The sequence below is a fragment of the Ranitomeya variabilis genome, chromosome 5 (assembly GCF_051348905.1).
Source record: "Ranitomeya variabilis isolate aRanVar5 chromosome 5, aRanVar5.hap1, whole genome shotgun sequence".
Classification (NCBI taxonomy): domain Eukaryota; kingdom Metazoa; phylum Chordata; class Amphibia; order Anura; family Dendrobatidae; genus Ranitomeya; species Ranitomeya variabilis.
The window spans coordinates 336,880,533-336,897,689 of NC_135236.1; the positions used below are offsets into that span (position 1 = coordinate 336,880,533).

The 17,157-nt window shown below is 40.9% G+C and overlaps 1 protein-coding gene across 1 annotated transcript in view; it reads left to right on the top strand.

The window, feature by feature from the left end:
* The window catches only part of CDHR3 (cadherin related family member 3), a 99,971-nt gene that overhangs the window by 78,701 nt on the left and 4,113 nt on the right, over positions 1-17,157 (top strand). The window contains exons 14-18 of the mRNA XM_077264767.1: positions 3,528-3,772; positions 11,846-12,021; positions 13,070-13,083; positions 14,385-14,413; positions 15,011-15,059. Coding sequence (XP_077120882.1) covers positions 3,528-3,772; positions 11,846-12,021; positions 13,070-13,083; positions 14,385-14,413; positions 15,011-15,059 — 513 coding nt within the window. The remainder of the gene's footprint in view (positions 1-3,527; positions 3,773-11,845; positions 12,022-13,069; positions 13,084-14,384; positions 14,414-15,010; positions 15,060-17,157) is intronic.

The following is a 17,157-nucleotide window of genomic DNA, read 5'->3' on the forward strand; positions in this document are numbered from 1 at the left end:
CCAGCGTAAATGTAAAAAAAAAAAAACAGTACATACTCACCATCTGATGTCCGTCAGGTCCCTTGCCGTCTGCTTCCTGCTCTGACTGTCTGCCGGCCGTACAGTGAGAGCACAGCACAGCAGTGACGTCACCGCTGCGCTCTGCTCTCACTGTACGGCGGCACTGTCAGAGCAGGAAGCAGACGGCAAGGGACCTGACGGACATCAGATGGTGAGTATGTACTGTTTGTTTTTTTTGGTAACCAGGGTAAACATCGGGTTACTAAGCACGGCCCTGCGCTTAGTAACCCGATGTTTACCCTGGTTACCCGGGTGCTGCAGGGGGACTTCGGCATCGTTGAAGACAGTTTCAACGATGCCGAAGTCGTTCCCCTGATCGTTGGTCGCTGGAGAGAGCTGTCTGTGTGACAGCTCCCCAGCGACCACACAACGACTTACCAACGATCACGGCCAGGTCGTATCGCTGGTCGTGATCGTTGGTAAATCGCTATGTGAGACGGGGCCTTTAGACCCCGGACACGTGGCAGCTGTCCCAGCGGGACAAATAGATAAACAGATATAACAGATATGATGGAGCTGACTGGCGGACACCGGCTATGAGATATGAAGCTGGCTCTGGCGAGGGAAGTCAGATTCCAGGAAGATGGTAGGAAGCTGGCTCCCGCACCTTTAGCGTAGTCCAATGGTTTGGATGGCGAGTGGCGGAGCGGGATGGCACTTGAGTATAAAGTTACTGGTGTTATCTTAGGATAGCCGAACCACTGGTCACTGATAGTCTGTGGAAACAAACAGTATAAGCAGAGTGCAAACGGAATGCTATAACAGCGCAGACAGAACAGGAACAGAACCGGAAATAGCAAGAGTAGATACTCATTGCTCCGGCACCCTCCCTATGACGGAGGGGCCAGAAGTAGTAATCAGTGCACTGCCATTGGTTAATTGGAATTTTCAAAAAATGCTCGCTGTCGCTTTAAGAGACTGGAGGTAAGCACGTGTGTCCTAAGCACTCTCCCTATAGGCCTGCTGGTAGCGTGCCAGGAAGAGGGGGAGAGAGAAGCAGCAGCAGGATGCCGAGGAACAGAGAGCGAGGATCCAGACAGGAACCTCGCAGAGGTACAGGGGCAGCCTTGGGAGCAGGAGCGGGTGAGGGACCATTTTTATAAATTATCTAGATTAGGGAACTGAAGGTAAACTGATCAAATTTGCAGACGATGCAAAGCTAGGAGGGATAGCTAACACTAGAGATGACAGAAAGGATTCAGAAGGATCTAGATAAGCTTGAACAATGGGCAGCGACTAATAGAATAGTGTTTAACAGATGGAAATGCAAGATTCTACATCTGGGCAAGAAAAACTAACATTACATCTACAGAATGGGAGGAATAGAACTAAGCAATAGTACGTGTGAAAAAGACGGGTATACTAATATAATCAAAGACTGCACGTGAGTCAACAGTGTGATGTAGCAGCAAAAGAGGCAAGCACAGTACTAGGATATATTAAGAGAAGCATAAAGTCTAGATCATGTGAAGTAATTATCCCTCCGTTCTGGGCAACACATTTTAAAAAAGATATTGAAAAGCTGGAGCAAATTCAGAGAAGAGCTACCAGGATGGTGAGCGGACAGCAAAGTATGTGCTATGAGGAAAGGTTTAAGGGTTTGGGACTGTTTAGCTTGCAGATAAGAAGGCTAAGAGGAGACGTAATAGCTGTCTTCAAATATCTGAAGGGATGTCACAGTGTAGAGAGATCATCCTTAGGGTAAGTTCACACAGGGCGTTTTTGCTGTGTTTTTTTATGCTAAGTTTCAGCTGCTTTTTACAATACCAGCAAAGCCTATGAGATATCAGAAATCTCATGCACATACATTGGTTTTCTGTTTGATCAGTATTTTGTGCTTTGCTGCGTTTTTTGGACATAGAGCATGTCACTTCTTTCAGCGTTTTTGCAGTGTTTTTTCACCCATTGACTTGAATGGGTGTTTAAAAAAACGCAGCAAAAATGCAGGTATCATTATTTGCTGCATTTTTGCTGCTGAAAATCCAAGGATATTAGATTGGACAAAGAGAAAAAAAAACGCACCAAAAAAACACACCAAAAAAGTACCAAATACGCAAGAAAAAACGCACCAAAAAGCACGTAAACCTGCATTTTTGATGCAGCTGCCTTCCTGCCAAGAAGATCAGGTTTTGCTGCAGAAAAAAAAGCAGCAAAAACGCCCTGTGTGAACTTACCCTTATTCTCATTTGCACATGGAAATATGAGAAGCAATGGAATGAAACTGTGAGAGAGGATACAGATTAGATATTAGAAAAAACTTTTTCACAGTGAGGGTGATCAATGAGTGGAACAGGCTGCCACGAGAGGTGGTGAGGTCTCCTTCAATGGAAGTCTTCAGACAGAGGCTGGACAGACATCTGTGTAAGATGGTTTAGTGAATCGTGCACTGCATTGAGCAGGGGGTTGTATATGATGACCCTTGAGGTCCCTTACAACTCTAGCATTCTATGATTCTATGAAATTACAGTATGGGATCTCAAATAATTCTTTCTTTGTGCTGAAACATTTTTTCTAAACAGGCAGGGAAATGCTTTACCTCACAAAACGAATCAGCTGTGAGCCCATGCTGTAAAGTCTGTATACTCTCTTTTGCATCCTCCCCTGTCCAGGAGCTGTGGTATGATCAGACCTTGTCCCTGTAAAGACAGACATGCCCATTAGACAGAACACAGCAGGGGCACATTTATAAGATTATCTCAGCACAGGAACATTTTATTTCATCACATCCAATTGTGGAAATTATTATTATTTCAAGATCTATTGGTTAAAATAGCTTTAAAATGAACTTTGCTCATGGGAAAACCACTTAAAGTATGTGAGGACTTTGACTAAGGCTGGGTCAAAGCATCTTCAAAACAATGTGTCTGATTAGGTGTCTGCATTATGCATTGCTTGTTAGCTACCAACAGATGTTCAGAGAACTACAACCATTGAATTCATCACAATGTCCAGGCCCCCAAAGTTTATTGATCTGTCCATATGACCCAATTCCAGACAAGAGATACTGCACCTGCAATAGGTATATTAGCATCAGAACTCGACCAAAATAAGAATATCACATTTTGGAACAGATAGATATAATTTTTAAACGCAAACATCCTGGATTATTTACTTCTTGATAGTCTCATGATTAGCCCTTGACTTCATGAGGCAAAATTTGGTACCAGCATCTCATCAGGAACATCACGCTTTTACCATATGCAGTAATAATATGCTAGATGTGAGTTCATCTTTCCCTTCCCTTTTCATTAATTATTGTTTAAGTGGTTATACATTTTTGATTACATTTTAAGTAAAATTTTAAATATTATGCATATATTGGTCTTTATTTCTCTAAGAATGTATTGCTTATTTGCTTTATATAATAAATAAAGAATGTACAAAAAATACATTGAAGGACCAGAGCTGCAAAAAGATCGTTGAAAGTATCCAAAAGAGTTTGACCATGTTTATTCTTACTTTTCTAGGCAATATAAACAACCATTTTGCTTTTTCGCCATCATCTGGCTCTAACATTAGCAGCTTAATCCTTGCCATCCCTTTTGATTACTCTAAAGGTGGAGACACCACGTGGAAATACAACATGAGGGTTTTAATTACTGATGACAATTTAATTTCTTCAAAGTCATCAATAATTGTTCAAACCGGAACTGTGTCTCTAACTGTTAATGTCTATATTCCTGGACTAACAACCACCACAACAACTACCACAGTAAGTATGTAGATAATCTTAAAAAACATAGACCAGTGAGCAGGGCCGGCTCCAGGTTTTCATGGGCCCCACAGTGAAAGAGTCTCAGTGGGCCGCTTTAACACAAACCACGATTTCTGATACACAGATAAGGCAGAGAAACATAGGTGTAGTACAGCATAGAATAAATACGACCACTCATGCTGTGACCTAAATAAGCCCAACTCTGTGCCCCGGAATAAATAATTGCCCCTCATTATGCACTTTGCACAAAACTGACCCCACATTGTATCTCTTATGTTACATAGTGTCCATACTGTCTTCTCCTATAAAATATTCCTATCATACTGTTCCACTTTTTTTTACTATGACTACCACCATACTGTACTCCCTTGTGAACTACAACTGCCACATTGTCCTCCATTATGATATATATCCAAAACACCTTCCTGCTTTATGAACTATTACCTCCACATTGTTTTCCCACAATGTTGACCTCCACTATACCTCCACTCCATATTGAGCTCCCTCGTCACACTGTCTCCATCCTCCTTACTGAGCTTCCGCTTAACATTGTCCTTCCAATACTGCCCCTTCTCCATTCTGATCCCCATACTGCCACTCCTTCATAGAAAAGCTCCCCATCCTGCCCCATCTTCAGTCACAGATTCCCCATATTGATCCATATGCACACTGAGTTCCTCCTATACTTCACCAACTCCATACAGAGCCACCCTCCCTTCTGCCTGATCTCCATAGTGAGCCACCCATACTGTCTTATTTCCACACAATGACCCCAACACTGCCCCATCTTCATATAGAGCCCCCTTTACTGTCCCATCTTTATATTGAGCCCCAATGATGCCCTATCTCCACACAAAGACTCCATCACTGACCATTCTCTATGTAGAGCCTCCTTTGCTGCCCAATCACCATACTAAGCCTCCTATACTGCCCCATCTCCACACAGAGCCCCCCTATCCTGCCTCATCTCCATAATGAATCCACCTATGCTGCCCCATCTCAATAGACCCCTCCTATACTGCCCGATCTCCATACAGACCCCTCCTATACTGCCCCATCTCCATACAGAACAGCCTATACTGCCTCATTTCCATACATAATCCCCCTATACTGCCCCATCTCCATACAGAACCCCCTATACTGCCTTATTTCCATACAGAACCCCCTATACTGCCTTATTTCCATACATAATCCCCCTATACTGCCCCATCTCCATACAGAACCCCCTATACTGCCTTATTACCATAAATAATCCCCCTATACTGCCCCATCTCCATACAAAACCCCCTATACTGCCTTATTTCCATACATAATCCCCCTATACTGCTCCATCTCCACAAAGAGTCCTCCTATATTTCCCCATGGAAGACGCCAGCCCTGCCAGCGAGGATTAAAATCTGATTGAAAAATCTCATCCTCAATTGAGTTGCAGTGTGGAGATCACATGACATGGTGTCCATGAACAGATGTTTGTATTTTTTTTTATTAAAGAGAATCTGTCAGTAGAATCAACCCTCCTAAGCTGTGTACATGGGCATGTAGGTCATAGCAAGCTGATTAAAGTGATACCTTGATATCTGTGATCTGATGTCTTATTCCAGAGAAATACACATTTTTCTTATATGTAAATGAGCTGTTAAGATCTATGGGCTGGACACTGATCTGCATCAGTAAAAACACCGTATACGAAAAAAACAAAAGAAAATCACGGATGCCAAAATCATGGTTTTGGCTCTGCAATTTTACAAAAAATGCTATAGCAAGATGTCAAAATGTCACATGTATCCCATAGTGGTATCCACAAAAACAGTTTGTCATCCCGCAAAAAATAAGCCATCACACAGCTCCATCGACCAAAAGATAAAAACATTACAGGTCTCAGAAAATGGTGACACAACCCCAAAAAATGTTGGCAGGAAACTTTAGATTTTTTTTTCACCACTATAATAATAAAAAAACTGGACATGTTTGGTATTGCCATAATTGCAATGGTGAGAAGAACCATACTGCAAGGTCATTTTTACCACAAAATGTACACCGCATAAACAGTCCAAAAAAACAATGTCAGAATTGTGGTTTTTTTCACAATTTCACCATGCCTGGATTTTTGTTCCTGTGCTCCAGTACACTATATGATAAAATGAATGCTGTCATTCAGAAGTACAACTCGTCCTGCCAAATACAAGCCCTCATATATCTATGTGAACACACCAAATAAAAGAGTTGTGGCTCTGGGAATCAGGGGAGGAAAAAACAAAAACGCAAAAACGGGAATGGGCATTAGATGTTCCTCGGGTACGGATGCATTTTGGGTGGCTCTCCAGCAGCAGTCATGTTGGAAATCACTGGACCAGCGTGTTCTCTCTTTGTCATAGTTGTATTAGGCCTCAGCATAGGATTTCCGGCAGTATGGGTTGGTGATAACAATGTCATTATAAGTACAGTAACAAGATGTAAAGTCAGAGAGCAGCTCACGTCCTTCTATTTGCACAGTAAGGGTAAATACGTGACCGAAAGGGTATTTTTCACACTGATGCGTCTGGATGTTTTTAATGGCAGCAATACTTGCTTATATTTGCCTTTGAGGATTAGCGTTCACAGTCCAGCACAATCCCATTTTATCTGAAGTTAGATTAATGCTTATAGGATGTGTAAATGCTTGCTTTTATTGAAACCCGATACACTGTATTTGTTACTGAGCTCTCTAGGTGACAAAGATAATCATGTTAATTCCACATACCACAAGTCCACAACATGGCTCGATTGAAACGATGGAGCTAATCGGTCATCAGTGTCTGGTGCGAATATGGGCAGGGTTACATTTTCCATACTGTCTCAAAGTAGTGGAATGACAATAGATAAAGGGGAATTCCTGTTTCACTGCATAAATTATTGTATTTGCATAGTGAAAAGCTGTACACTATTCCAATACACTGCATGGCTATGTCTACACCATCCTTTTGAGGAGTTTTTTTAGCGGGTCTGCTAAAAAAAAGATTGAAAAATGGTTAAAAACCGAAAGGTTCAGGGGCGGACATACCGCCTATGCAGCCGAAGCAACTGGTGGAGTGGAGCCCCTTCAGGCAGGAGTGTACTGCCCATAGCGGCAGAATATGCAGCCACTATGGGGCCACTCATTCAAGATTATGGGCGAGAGTGAGAGGGGCCCAGTCTCATGCAGTATCGGGCCCTTCTCACTCCCTCCTGTAATCATGCAAATACCCAGAGTTGGGGAGAGAGTGGTGCGCAGAGTGCAGGAATTCAAAAAGGGGGCGTGTCATGCTGGGACAGACACTGGCCAATCAACGCTTTCCCCACTAGACTGATGAGCACGCTCACTGGCTGCCGTCTCTGTCCTCCTGCATGGCGTGTCCCAATGGTGAGTATTCACCTGTAGTCAGGGGCCCGGGCCACATAGCACACAAGGGACAACAGAGGAGGAGCGCAAGACTTACAGAAGGTCTTCTGCTCCCTGCGCTGTTCCATTCCCAGTGAAAAAAAATATAAATAAATATATTTTTTAGAGGTGTGGGGAGGCCCAAAAGAACTTTTGCTATGGGGCCTTGTGATTTCTATGTACGCCCAGACACATTTGTTGCACAGGGGCCCCTAGCTATTAGTGTCCGCCCCTGGAAAGGTTCTTCTGATTTACAGGGGGTACGGAAAGTATTCAGACCCCTTTAATTTTTTCACTCTTTGTTTCATTGCAGCCATTTGGTAAATTCAAAAAAGTTCATTGTTTTCATTAATGTACACTCTGCACCCCATCTTGACTGAAAAAAACAGAAATGTAGAAATTTTGCAAATGTTTAAATAAAGAAAAAATGAAATATCACATGGTCATAAGTATTCAGACCCTTTACTAAGTAATGAGTAGAAGCGCCCTTTTGAGCTAGTACAGCCATGAGTCTTCTTGGGAATGATGCAACAAGTTTTTCATACCTGGATTTGGGGATCCTCTGCCATTCTTCCTTGCAGATCCTCTCCAGTTTCGTCAGGTTGGATGGTGAACGTTGGTGGACAGCCATTTTCAGGTCTCTCCAGAGATGCTCAATTGGGTTTAGGTCAGGGCTCAGGCTGGGCAAGTCAAAATGGTCACAGAGTTGTTCTGAAGCCACTTCTTTGTTATTTTAGCTGTGTGCTTAGACTCATTGTCTTGTTGGAAGGTGAACCTTCAGCCAAGTCTGAGGTCCAAAGCACTCTGGAAGAGGTTTTCATCCAGGATATCTCTGTACTTGGCTGCATTCATGTTTCCTTCAATGACAACAAGTCGTTCTGTCCCTGCAGCTGAAACACACCCCCATAGCATGATGATGCCACCACCATGTTTCACTGTTGGGATTATATTGGGCAGGTGATGAGCATTGCCTGGTTTTCTTCACATCTACCGCTTAGAATTATCACCAAAAAGTTCTATCTTCATCTCTTCAAACTAGAGAATCTTATTTCTCATAGTCTGGGAGTCCTTCATGTGTTTTTTTTTTAGCAAACTCTATGCAGGCTTTCATATGTCTTGCACTGAGAAGAGGTTTCCATCTGGCCACTCTGCCATAAAGGCCCGACTGGTGGAGGGCTGCAGTGATAGTTGACTTTGTGGAACTTTCTCCCATCTCCCTACTGCATCTCTGGAGCTCAGCCACAGTGATCTTGGGGTTCTTCTTTACCTCTCTCACCAAGGCTGTTCTCCCATGATTGCTCAGTTTGGCTGGACAGCCAGGACTAGGAAGACTTTTGGTGGTCCCAAACTTCTTCCATTTAAGGATTATCGAGGCCACTGTGCTCTTAGGAACCTTGAATACTGCAGAAATTCTTTTGTAACCTTGGCCAGAAGTGTGCCTTGCCACAATTCTGTCTCTGCGCTCCTTGGGCAGTTCCTTTGACCTCATGATTCTCATTTGGTCTGACATGCACTGTGAGCTGTGAGGCCTTATATAGACAGGTGTATGATTTTACAAATCAAGTCCTATCAGTTTAAAAACAGCTGGACCAATGAAGGAGTAGAACTATCTCAAGGAGGATCACAAGGAAATGGACAGCATGTGACTTAAATATGAGTGTCTGAGCAAAGGGTCTGAATACTTATGACCATGTGATATTTCAGTTTTTCCTTTTTATCAAATTTGCAAAAATTTCTACATTTCTGTTTTTTTTTCAGTCAAGATGGGGTGCAGAGTTTACATTAATGAGAAAAAAATGAACTTTTTTGAATTTACCAAATGACTGCAATGAAGCAAAGAGAGAAAAATTTAAAGGGGCCTGAATACTTCTTCGTACCCACTGTATGTCTATTGTAAAGCCGCTTTGTTCAGTGTTTTGAATGTTTTTTTTTCTACTACAGGTTTTGAAAAACATTTGTTGGAGGGAAAGAAAATTCATGTTACTTAATTCGATTGGATTCTGATGGAATCCGCTCCAAACTAGGCTCTGTAAAAATCAAAAGGCTGCGAAAAAAAAAACATTTCAGGAAAAAATAAATGCATCCAAAATGTTTCAAAAACTAAACTCTTTAAACTGATTCAGGAAATGGAAAAACTTCTCCAAAACTTCAAAAAGAAGTAGAGTTTCTTGAAGCGATTTCTGTGAGAAACTAGTGGCATAGTCCATCAGTTGCTTGCGGTTTTTAAGATCTCTGTTTCTCATTATTCTATTGGAGCATTCAATGTTTACTTCTAGTAAGCATCAAATAAGCCATGTCATATGATGCACATACAGGTTCGAATAGAATGACAAGCAGAGATCTTGAAAGCCAAGAAGAAATGATATAGAAACTTACTGTATATTGGGAAATTGCATGCATTTTTAATTACACAAAGAGAACTTATTTTTGCTGAATAGCCCATTAATCCCTTAATTATCTGTCATGTAGGGTACATTTACATTACAGGTCGCTTACATAGCCAGCATCTTCCTGCAACAGCAGCAAATGGAGCTCGCCCCAATCACTGCTGTTTAACCAATTAAATGCCACTGTTAATAACTGACAGGGGCTTTTCAATGTCATGATTAGTGGTGCACGCATGAATACAGGGACCTGATGGGTTACCATGGCATTTCAGGACTTCCTATATATGCCCCCATGGCTGCCATGTTAGCCATTTTCACTATTTACTGCAATATACTGTAGCATTGCTATATACTTACTGTATATATACAGTACAGGCCAAAAGTTTGGACACACCTTCTCATTTTAAGATTTTTCTGTATTTTCATGACTATGAAAATTGTACATTCACACGGAAGGCATCAAAACTATGAATTAACACATGTGGAATTATATACTGAACAAAAAAGTGTGAAGCAACTGAAACTATGTCTTATATTCTAGGCTCTTCAAAGTAGCCACCTTTTGCTTTGATAACTGCTTTGCACACTCTTGGCATTCTCTTGATGAGCTTCAAGAGGTAGTCACTGGAAATGGTCTTCCAACAATTTTGAAGGAGTTCCCAGAGATGCTTAGCACTTGTTGGCTCTTTTGCCTTCACTTTGCGGTCCAGCTCACCTCAAACCATCTCGATTGGGTTCAGGTCTGGTGTAGCACCCCATCACTCTCCTTCTTGGTCAAATAGCCCTTACACAGCGTGGATGTGTGTTTGGGGTCATTGTCCTGTTGAAAAATAAATGATGGTCCAACTAAACGCAAACCGGATGGAATAGCATGCCACTGCAAGATGTTGTGGTAGCCATGCTGGTTCAGTATGCCTTCAATTTTGAATAAATCCCGAACAGTGTCACCAGCAAAGCACCCCCACACCATCACACTTCCTCCTCCATGCTTCATGGTGGGAACCAGGCATGTAGAGTCCATCCGTTCACCTTTTCTGCGTCACACAAAGACACGGTGGTTAAAATCAAAGATCTCAAATTTGGACTCATCAGACCAAAGCACAAATTTCCACTGGTCTAATGTCCATTCCTTGTTTTCTTTAGCCCAAACAAGTCTCTTCTGCTTGTTGCCTGTCCTTAGCAGTGGTTTCCTAGCAGCTATTTTACCATGAAGGCCTGCTGCACAAAGTCTCCTCTTAACAGTTGTTGTAGAGATGTGTCTGGTGCTAGAACTCTGTGTGACATTGATCTGGTCTCTAATCTGAGCTGCTGTTAAACCTGCAAATTCTGAGGCTGGTGACTAGAATAAACTTATCCTCAGAAGCAGAGATCTTCCTTTCCTGGGGCGGTCCTCATGTGAGCCAGTTTCTTTGTAGCAATTGATGGTTTTTGCAACTGCACTTAGGGACACTTTCAAAGTTTGCCCAATTTTTCGGACTGACTGACCTTCATTTCTTAAAGTAATGATGGCCACTTCTTTTTCTTAGCTGCATTTTTCTTGCCATAATACAAATTCTAACAGTCTATTCAGTAGGACTATCAGCTGTGTATCCACCAGACTTCTGCTCAAAACAACTGATGGTCCCAACACCATTTATAAGGCAAGAAATCCCACTTATTAAACCTGACAGCGCACACCTGTGAAGTGAAAACCATTCCCGGTGACTACCTCTTGAAGCTCATCAAGAGAATGCCAAGAGTGTGCAAAGCAGTCATCAAATCAAAAGGTGGCTACTTTGAAGAACCTAGAATATAAGACATAATTTGAGTTGTTTCACACTTTTTTGTTAAGTATATAATTTCACATGTGTTAATTCATAGTTTTGGTGCCTTCAGTGTGAATGTACATAGTCATGAAAATACAGAAAAATCTTTAAATGAGAAGGTATGTCCAAACTTTTGGTCTGTACTGTATATACAGTATGAGCAATCATACAGTTACAGGTTCAAGTTCCTTAACCTCTTCCCAACATATGATGAATATATATATGTCATGTCCCTTACTCAGAATAATGTTTTTCTGGCCGCCGCAACAATTTGTTTCACCACTTAAATAAAAAATACACCATACATGTTTGATATCTTCGTGCTCATACTGACCTGAGAAATCATATGGACAGGTCAGTTTTACTATTTAGTGAACATGGTAAACAAAAAAACCCCAAAACAATTGTGGAATTGCATTTTGACCATGTTGACATTTTTTAATTACTTCACTTTTATTGAAAATATCTTGTCTTTTTACAGCCTGGTGTAGTGTATGTGACTACGTCTAAAAATGTATATTCCCCATTGGCATGGTATATACCATTTGTGTGCACAATTGGTGCTTTGCTTCTACTTGGGCTCCTTGGATTACTGATTTATCTTCTTGCTAAGTACTGTCCGTGCAAAGGACGTACAAAACCTGACACAGACCCACTGTGAGTATTATGGAAAGGTTGTATGGGTGTGGTGGATTGCGTTGCAGGTTGAATGTGCCAGCTAAGCTTATGTGTGTCTCATATGTATACTCCTGGGCAGAAGCCGTCTAGTTGGTGTGGCCCCGCTCCATACAAGTGCATGGATTGTGCGCTGCGAGGATTCACCACTTTATGAACTGGGAACGGTGGTGATGTATGTGATATGCATACACTGGAGCAGAAGGCGTCTAGTGGGCGTGGCCTTGCTCAATGCACTTCTATGGAGAGAGGCCATGCCCGCTAGACAGCTTCTGCCCGGGAATATGCATATCACATACATCACCACTGTTCCCAGGTTAGAAAGTGGCGAATCCTCGCAGCACAGAGTGCATACGCTGGGGGAATTCAAAAGTCTTCAGTCACACGGTCACTGCAGAATTATCATTTTAGACCGAACAACCCATTTAAGTCTTTCATTATGTCAGATAGAAATATTCTAAAATATTTTCATAATGTTTCTTTGTTATATTTGTTAATCAATGGTAGTATGTGTACTATAATTCTTGTTACATGACAGTAGAGAAAAAAATGCTTTTTTTGTGTTTGAGATATACTGTATATATGTATATATATACAGTACAGACCAAAAGTTTGGACACACCTTTTCATTTAAAGATTAATCTGTATTTTCATGACTATGAAAATTGTACATTCACACTAAAGGCATCAAAACGATGAATCAACACATGTGGAATTATAGACTTAACAAAAAAGTGAGAAACTACTGAAATTATGTCTTATATTCTAGGTTCTTCAAAGTAGCCACCTTTTGCTTTGATGACTGCTTTGCACACTCTTGGCATTCTCTTGACGAGCTTCAAGAGGAAGTCACCGGGAATGTTCTTCCAACTTTTGGTCTGTAAGATATATATATATATATATATATATATATATATATACAGAACTTTCATTTTATAATCACCAAGGTGTATAATATCTGTTGTGTGTGTGCTGCTATCACTTTTACTTACACTTTCTTGTAATAACATATTTCTTTATTCATTTCCAGAATAAAACCAGCAGGTATGTACTAATGGCATTTACGTCAATTATATTTTAGGCAAGGCTGAATAAGTCTAACCATTTATTATGCTTTGCTTATGTAGCACCATCACAGTCAGCAGCTCTTTACAGACATTAACATTCTTGTTCTCATTGGGGCTCATAATCTAGATTCCCTATCTGTATGTCTTTAGAAAGTCTGAAAAAAATGGAGTACCAGGCGGAAACCCACAAAAACACGGGAGAACCTACCAATTTAATGCAGATGTTGACCATGGTGGGAATATCCAGCTATGGGCCTTCAATTCAATAGCAGTAATTACCACTACAAGAGAGCACTAAAAAGTTACAACAACCATAAATGTGATTTATACATTTTTTGGGTGAAAACGTATGCTGTGTATAGTTGGACTCACCTTTTTGTGAGGTAGCTAGTAGAGAGGGATAGATTGATTCGTGGTACTTCGGTCCATTGACCAGGTCAGTAGTCTCTGTCCGCCAGATGGGAGGCTTGCCATTATTTTACCTTATGGGATCCCTGACATGGCTTTTAATTAGCCAGGCTGGCACGATGTGATCTGTGTATCATGCCGCAATGGTGACGTCGCACCAGCCTGTCTAATCAAAAGCTGCACAGGGAATCCTGAAAGCTAAGAGATGCTTGGACCTCCCATCCAGTGGCCAGAGACTACCGACCTGGCCAATGGACAAGAGTCCCGTGAATCGATCTGCCCAATTCTACTAGGTTACTGGAAGGATTTTCTACATATGACATGCAAAAACAAAAAGATAACCAAATAAAATCCAATGACAAGACACAAATATGGGCAGGCAATTGTTTGAGTGTTATAATTAATAACATTTTAAATAAAAATGTGTTAGAACACAAAATCCAAACATTGCTTCAAGTCCTCTGCTCAAGTTTTATTCAATTTTAAACGGATAACATGGTGCTCTTTTTTTTCTACATTCCTGCAAAATGTACATTTCTGAGACGTTTCTGCTCAGTGAATTGGAGGCAAAAAACATGCACCATTGAGAAATTAAAAAATCAAAATTCACATCAAAAACATTTATTTTTTGTAACATCATAAAGCATTTAACATATAGCAATCGGTGACTAACAAGCAGGTTATATAGGATTATTTCACATAGCCGAACTGAACCAAAAGTACATCATTCTAGAGTTCTATGTAAAGCAAAGCTTAGTTCTATAGATTTGCCAAGGTGCGGTCTGGACGTTGCAGTCACAATACTGACTACTGCAGACACTTTACAGTTTGATGTAATAAGTAACAGCAAATATTTTTTTTTTTTTATAGAAAAGAAGGTTAAGCAGGATGTTGTTTGGGTAAGTTCTGTATAATGTTATATAAATATTTAAAATAAAATGAAATATATAACATTAAATTATAGGGTATTTTATCAATGTATACGTTTTTCGAAAATATGGTATAATGTTAATAAGTTTCTGACACTTTTCTACTGAATTCTGTCATTTTGAGCAAAACACAATACCAGAAATGTCTCTTAAATAAATAGATCTATAGTAGCTTATTTTTGGGGGTGGGGGAGTGTTTTAATAGCAACACACTTCTATTAATCAGTTGCCAAAAATATTATTATTTTATTTTCTCATAATGGCTTTGTAACAACGCCACTGAATGGCAGATAGTTAATGCTTTCAAATTCCTGTTATAAATGACAAAACCCAAGACTATTGTGTAGTCTGTAATAAAGGAGGACATTGTAAAACTGCTTTATTAGCCGCTATAGGAAAAGTAGAATTTATTCCCCACAATTAAAATACAATAATACAAAGGAGGACAAAGGAGGATAGACTGTACTGCAGGAATAGACAACATTCTACTTTAACCAGTGCAATAAATTATTTTTAATGGGCCATTGGGAGAGTGAATCATTATATTGTATTGTATTTCTTTTACAGGAAATGACCAAGTTAAACACTGTCTTTGATGGAGAAGCTGTAGATCCAAGTAAGATATAAATAAAATGTCCGCAGTTGTTTTTTTTCACTGGTGCTTGAGTATATTGCTTTAGAAAAATCTGAGCCCCATTGTGTGCAGTATTCTGTATGACCAAGGCACAATATCCCCATACTTTTTCCTGAAACAGCACCTTGGTAGTACACAGGTTCTGTATGGTACTGCAGCTCAGTCATACTTAATTGGATGAGGCTGAACTGCCATACTAGATATAGGCTATTAACATGAGAGACCCTGTTTCTCAAAAATATGCCCTTGGAAAACGATTAACTGTATCTCCGTGAAACTACTGTATCTTTGACCTTATTATGTTGGGTAAACTTTAGTGTTACATGGATGCTTCATCTGGTACAGCTTATAATGGAACCAGTAATTAAAGATGTGGTGCAGTAGTCATAGTGAGAAATTATAAGTGCATGTGTAATGGTATAGTCAAATATATTAGGTGATCTTAAAGGGTTTTTCAAAGATTACCTTTTTAGCGTCATTGGTTTGCCCATTGTAAAAACAACAAAATGTGCTTTATTCACCTACGGCTGCTCTAGGCCTGCTTGCCTGCTGCTATCCACAGTATTTGTTGATAGGCTGTAGCATTGATGTCACAACAATAGCATATGACTGCTGCAGGCAATCACTAGGCTCTGCCAGGATGATGTGGCGGACAGCACTAGTTAAGTGCAGCTTATCACTAGGGATTAAAGTAACCAGACTTGCAGCATTCATCTGATGGCAGACATTTGTTTTCAAAAGACAGTCACTTTAATTCATTGTTATGCTATAGGTGTGTGTTTTTTTAAGAGTGAGTCCAAAATACTTACTGTACATCATGGACCTATAGAAGTTTGTAAATATACAGTACTGTGCAAAAGTTCTAGTCATGTGTGTAAAAAGTGCTGGAAAGCAAGAATGTTAACTGAAATAGAAGGGTTAATAGTTTATTTCTAAATTGACTTTGCGAGGAAGAGGACTAGAACTCTATTGCCACCTATTGGAAGTAGCAATCCTAAAAGTCAATATCGCCCCTCTAAAGAGCCTTACTACATGGCTTAGGATAAAAGCCAAAACCATAATCTCAATTTGCTAATTGAAATTTTGGTTTTGGCTTTTATCCTAATGTATGTAGCAAGGCTCGTTAAAGGGTCGATATTGACTTTTCGGGTATGTTCCCACAGTCAGTAAATGCTGCGGGTTGGACGCTGTGTACATCTGCAGCGCCCAACCTGCATGGTCCAGCTGTGACAGCATAGTGGATGGGATTTCAAGAAATACCAACTCCACTATGCGTGCTGAGATGCCTGCAGCTCACCTGTGGAGACGGACATGCGGCGCATCTCTCCATACAGCAGCATGTCAATTTATCGTGCATAGACGCGAGATATATATCACCCGTACACTGTATTGGACACAGTGATTCCACAGGGTTCAATGAACACGTGTAATCACCTGTGTTCAAAAGCCACCAGCGCTTTGGATGCAGCGGACATGTACTGCACCCAAAGTGCTGCCTAATGCTGAACGTGTGCACATACCCTTAGGATTGCTACTTCCAATTGTGGCACTAGAGTTCTAGTTCTCTTCCTCTCTGAAGAGACTATTTGCATATTTCCCAGAGGAGCATTGCAAGGCTTAAAAGGAGAAACGTTAACCCTTGGATCCTAGTTTATTTCTATTAATTAGCAAAATGCAAAGTGAATGAACATCTAAATCAAAACAATATTTGGTGTGACCTCTTTAGATTTCAAAACAGCATCAAATCACCGGTTCTTCAAGACACACCTGCACACAGTTTCTGAAGGCTCTCGGCAGGGAGCTTGTTCCAAATATCTTGGAGTACTTGGAGCGGCCCCCAGATGCAGGGCAGCGGGGTACTCGGTACCGGGTCTCTCTCTCGGTTCTGGGGATGTCACGGTGGCCTGACCCGGTCCGTGGCCCTGCTAAGGGGCGCCCAATTAAAGATGTAGATGACGGTGTAGGTCGCAGTAAATAACGAGGACACAGGGTTGCAGTTTCTTTACCTCTTTACTGAAGGCTTCGGCATCCGCAATCCAGAGCACTGCTAACAGGGCTGGCTGAGACCGGCCGGTCCGAA